The 6000-nt window shown below is 50.4% G+C and overlaps 1 protein-coding gene across 1 annotated transcript in view; it reads right to left on the reverse strand.

Moving 5' to 3' along the window:
• The window catches only part of LOC144502030 (galanin receptor 2a-like), a 28342-nt gene extending 23070 nt beyond the window's left edge, over window positions 1-5272 (reverse strand). Inside the window, exon 1 of the mRNA XM_078226044.1 lies at window positions 4920-5272. Coding sequence (XP_078082170.1) covers window positions 4920-5272 — 353 coding nt within the window. The remainder of the gene's footprint in view (window positions 1-4919) is intronic.
• Between the last annotated feature and the right edge of the window lie 728 nt (window positions 5273-6000).

The raw sequence follows: 6000 nt of genomic DNA on the forward strand, positions 1-6000 counted from the left end.
TGCCCCCAATCTACATTCTTCAGTTCCTGCCTAATATTGTTGTAATTGGCCTTCCCTCAATTTAGCACCTTAACTTGAGGACTACACTTATCTTTATCCATCAGTATCTTAAAGCTTACTGAATTGTGGTCACTGTTCCCGAACTGCTCCCCTACTGAAACATCGACTACCTGGCTGGGCTCATTCCCCAATACCAGGTCCAGTATGGCCCCTTCCCTAGTTGGACTATCTACATACTGTTTCAGGAAGCCCTCCTGGATGCTTCTTACAAACTCTGCCCCATCCACGCCCCGAGCACTAAGTGAGTCCCAGTCAATATAGGGGAGGTTAAAATCTCCCACCACAACAACCCTGTTACATTTACACCCTGCCAAAATCTGCCTACATATCTGTTCCTCAATCTCCCGCTGGCAGTTGGGTAGCCTATAGTAAACCCCCAACATTGTGACTACATCTTTCCTATTCCTGAGCTCTACCCATATTGCCTCGCTGTATGAGCCCTCCGAGGTGTCCTCCCGGAGTACAGCTGTGATATTCTCCTTAACCAGTAATGCAACTCCCCCACCCCTTTTACATCCCCCTCTATCCCACCTGAAACATCTGTATCCTGGAATGTTAAGCTGCCAATCCTGTCCTTCCCTTAACCAAGTCTCTGTAATGGCAACAACATCGTAGTTCCTAGTACTAATCCAAGCTCTAAGTTCATCTGCCTTACCTGTTACACTTCTCGCATTGAAATAAATGCACTTCAGTCCACCAGACCCTCTCTGATTAGCAATCCCACCCTGCCTGCTGTTTCTCTGAGTCTTACTGGCCCTACTCTCTCGTTCCCCTTCAGCTAATTCACCTTTGCTTTGGTTCCCACCCCCCTGCCAAACTAGTTTAAATCCTCACGTGTGACACTAGCAAACCTACCGGCCAGAATATTTGTGCTGAGTTTTTCGAGGAAGTGACAAAGATGATTGATGAGGGTAGGGCAGTGGATGTTGTCTACATGGACTTCTGCAAGGCCTTTGACAAGGTCCCTCATGGCAGACTGGTGCAGAAGGTGAAGTCGCATGGGATCAGAGGTGAGCTGGTAAGGTGGATACAAAACTGGCTCAGTCAAAGGTCATGGATTTATGTCACATTGTCAGTAACCCCCACAGCTTGCCTCCTGGACTTGCAGGCTGTCCTGTCTGGAGACAATACACATCTCTTTAACCTGTGCTTAATGCTCCCTCCACGCACATTGTCTGTACCTTTAAGACTTGATTACCTGTAAAGACTCGCATTCCAATCATTATTTTGTAAATTGAGTTTGTGTCTTTATATGCCCTGTTTGTGAACAGAACTCCCACTCACCTGACGAAGGAGCAGCACTCCGAAAGCTAGTGGCTTTTGCTACCAAATAAACCTGTTGGACTTTAACCTGGTGTTGTGAGATTTCTTACTGTGTTTACCCCAGTCCAACGCCGGCATCTCCACATCATTCAAATCTCACTCCAGGGACTGTTGGCCAAGGAAGAAGTATCAATGACTCGGTTCCATAGATTTATAATCAGGTCACACCACCGCCCTACCCGCGCCCCCCCCACAACAAAACGGGGAATCAGATGTGAAGACTCAGCGCAAACAGGAAATTCCTAGAGGAAGTATTTCTCCGACAGCTGTTTTCACACAGGCGGTACATCTAGCACACTCTCAACAACCACTTCCCCCCCCCCCCCGCCCCCGTGCATTCCAAACCGCTTCATTCCATATCATAACCGTAATACAGCGTCCGTGTCGCTATTTCAACACTCTATCCTTCACATAACTGTGCCTGACACTCTCTGCAACTGATAACTGGAGCCTGGCAATGTTTAAAAAGCTCAGGCTGGAATAGTTGTTTCCTCCAGTTTCCCAGTGGCTGATTTTGTCACTTCACTGACAAACTGTTCCCTTTTCTTTCCTGAGGGTAGCTGGGTGTCGGTGGAAACAAGCCACAGATTCTAACAGAGGATCAGACTCGGATTCAACTTGTTCAAAGTTCTTCACAGTTACCACCAGGTGATTTCTATACAATTTATTCTGATGCTCTGGCTCACAGTTTTGCGAAATGGATTTAAACAGAATCAGCCGGAGTTTAGTGACAGGCAGCAGCAAGAGGAAATTATTTGGGGTTCCCATTGCCACCGAGAGAGAACAGGACCTGAGACAACTAGCTTCTCACACACTGACCCGGGTCAGACAGTTATACACACACACACCTGACCCGGGTCAGATAGTTATACACACACACACACACACTGACCCGGGTCAGACAGTTATACACACACACACACACACACACCTGACCCGGGTCAGACAGTTATACACACACACACACCTGACCCGGGTCAGACAGTTATACACACGCACACCTGACCCGGGTCAGACAGTTATACACACACACACACACCTGACCCGGGTCAGACAGTTATACACACACACACACACCTGACCCGGGTCAGACAGTTATACACACGCACACCTGACCCGGGTCAGATAGTTATACACACACACACCTGACCCGGGTCAGATAGTTATACACACACACACCTGACCCGGGTCAGACAGTTATACACACACACACACACACACACCTGACCCGGGTCAGACAGTTATACACACGCACACCTGACCCGGGTCAGATAGTTATACACACACACACTGACCCGGGTCAGACAGTTATACACACACACACACACACCTGACCCGGGTCAGATAGTTATACACACACACCTGACCCGGGTCAGACAGTTATATAGACTCACACACTGACCCGGGTCAGACAGTTATACACACACACACACACACTGACCCGGGTCAGACAGTTATACACACACACACTGACCCGGGTCAGACAGTTATACACACACACACTGACCCGGGTCAGACAGTTATACACACACACACACCTGACCCGGGTCAGACAGTTATATAGACTCACACACACTGACCCGGGTCAGACAGTTATACACACACACTGACCCGGGTCAGACAGTTATATAGACTCACACACACCTGACCCGGGTCAGACAGTTATATAGACTCACACACACCTGACCCGGGTCAGACAGTTATATAGACTCACACACACCTGACCCGGGTCAGACAGTTATATAGACTCACACACACCTGACCCGGGTCAGACAGTTATACACACACACACTGACCCGGGTCAGACAGTTATATAGACTCACACACACTGACCCGGGTCAGACAGTTATACACACACTGACCCGGGTCAGACAGTTATATATACACACACACACACACACCTGACCCGGGTCAGACAGTTATACACACACACACACCTGACCCGGGTCAGACAGTTATATAGACTCACACACACTGACCCGGGTCAGACAGTTATATAGACTCACACACACTGACCCGGGTCAGACAGTTATACACACACTGACCCGGGTCAGACAGTTATACACACACACACACCTGACCCGGGTCAGACAGTTATATAGACACACACACACTGACCCGGGTCAGTCAGTTATACACACACACATACACACTGACCCGGGTCAGACAGTTATACACACACACACACACACTGACCCGGGTCAGACAGTTATATAGACTCACACACACTGACCCGGGTCAGACAGTTATATAGACTCACACACACTGACCCGGGTCAAACAGTTATACACACACACACACACACACACACACTGACCCGGGTCAGACAGTTATACACACACACACACACTGACCCGGGTCAGACAGTTCTATACACACACACACACACACACACACACACTGACCCGGGTCAGACAGTTCTATACACACACACACTGACCCGGGTCAGATAGTTATACACACACACACTGACCCGGGTCAGATAGTTATACACACACACACTGATCCGGGTCAGACAGTTCTATACACACACACACACACACACACTGACCCGGGTCAGACAGTTACACACACACACACTGACCCGGGTCAGACAGTTATACACACACACTGACCTGGGTCAGACAGTTACACACACACACACCAACCCGGGTCAGACAGTTACACACACACCAACCCGGGCCAGACAGTTATACACACACACTGACCCGGGTCAGACAGTTACACACACACTGACCTGGGTCAGACAGTTACACACACACTGACCTGGGTCAGACAGTTACACACACACACTGACCCGGGTCAGACAGTTATACACACACACTGACCCGGGTCAGACAGTTACACACACACTGACCTGGGTCAGACAGTTACACACACACACACTGACCCGGGTCAGACAGTTACACACACACTGACCTGGGTCAGACAGTTACACACACGCACACCAACCCGGGCCAGACAGTTACACACACACTGACCCGGGTCAGACAGTTATACACACACACTGACCTGGGTCAGACAGTTACACACACACACACCAACCCGGGCCAGACAGTTACACACACACACTGACCCGGGTCAGACAGTTATACACACACACTGACCTGGGTCAGACAGTTATACACACACACTGACCCGGGTCAGACAGTTACACACACACACACCAACCCGGGCCAGACAGTTACACACACACTGACCTGGGTCAGACAGTTACATCAACACACGCACACCAACCCGGGCCAGACAGTTACACACACACTGACCCGGGTCAGACAGTTACATCAACACACACGCACACTGACCCGGGTCAGACAGTTACGCACACAATGTGGTCTATGGCTGCTTACCCATGTCGGTCCCCCTCACAGTCCTGTCTCCTCCCAATCCACCCCACAGTACAATCAACTCTGAAATCCCAACTACTCTCCTGAGAGCATGTGTCTGCCTCATCCATGTCCAGTGTATGTTGTTGCCCCCCAGCCCCAGTTGGTTAGGTTCCTGACCCAGCAACACCCTCTCTCTGCGGGACCCACCTGTCCACTGACACTGCAGCCAGGGTGAAGCTGCTGGCATACACTGTGAGGTAGATGAAGAAGTGGACAGCCTTGCACATGAAGGAGCCAAAGACCCAGGAGTCCAGGGTGTAGATGGTGGCCTGGAATGGCACACAGCACAGGATGAAGCAGAGATCTGCCACTCCCAGGTTCAGGATGAAGATGTTGGTGGTGTTAGTGTTCATCTGGCCGTTCCGCAGCAGCACAGCCAGAACCAGGCTGTTCCCCACCGTGCCCAGCAGGAAGATCAGGCAGAAGACCATGGGCACGATCACACTCTCGGGTCTCAGCTCCCAGACCTGGGAGGAATTCCAGCTCCGACTCAGATTCATCCTGCAGCTCACTCGGGATCCCACCTCCAAACCCTCAACCTTCCAACAGAGCACACGTGTGGAGAGAGTGGGGGCGAGAAGGCGCTGTCACTGGGCTAGCTGCTGACTGCAAACTCCTCTCTCTCTCTCTATTTGCTGTTTATGGAGCTCTTTATAGCTTCCACTTGTCTCAATGACTGGTTACCAAGACGACATTAACTCGCGTCCTCACTGATGGTGACGATTGATATCTGCCTCCCGCCGCCAGCCCAGGGGAGGGGGTTAGGAGACAGAACAAGAAGCTCAAATTACCCCCTCCCCCACGGTTCTGAACCCCCAGAGCGAAAACTCCCAACCACCCGGGGAAGAGAGTGCTGCAGTTAAATTCACAGTCTATACATTTCCTTGGCAAATCCAGTATTACTGTTAGCAATATTGTCCTGTGTGTGTGTGTGCGTTCCTGTGTGTGTGTACATGCCATTGCATGAGTCTGTGTTTATGAAAACATTCGCCAATGTTTCACTGTGTTGTCAGTTTCACAGCACTCTTGCTCTCAGTTATAGTGTTGGGGTTTCAGGTCCTACCCTGGACACCTGGGCACAGATTGGCATGGAGTTGCAGCACTCAAGGAACATTGCACCATCTGAAATATTAGACTGTGGCCCTGGCTATCCTCTGGGTGGATCTCCTAGGTTGGAGTACCAGCCTAATCCTGCTCTCAATAGCGACTTTTCACCCCGGCACAAAAG

The sequence above is a fragment of the Mustelus asterias genome, chromosome 12 (genome assembly GCF_964213995.1).
Source record: "Mustelus asterias chromosome 12, sMusAst1.hap1.1, whole genome shotgun sequence".
Taxonomy (NCBI): domain Eukaryota; kingdom Metazoa; phylum Chordata; class Chondrichthyes; order Carcharhiniformes; family Triakidae; genus Mustelus; species Mustelus asterias.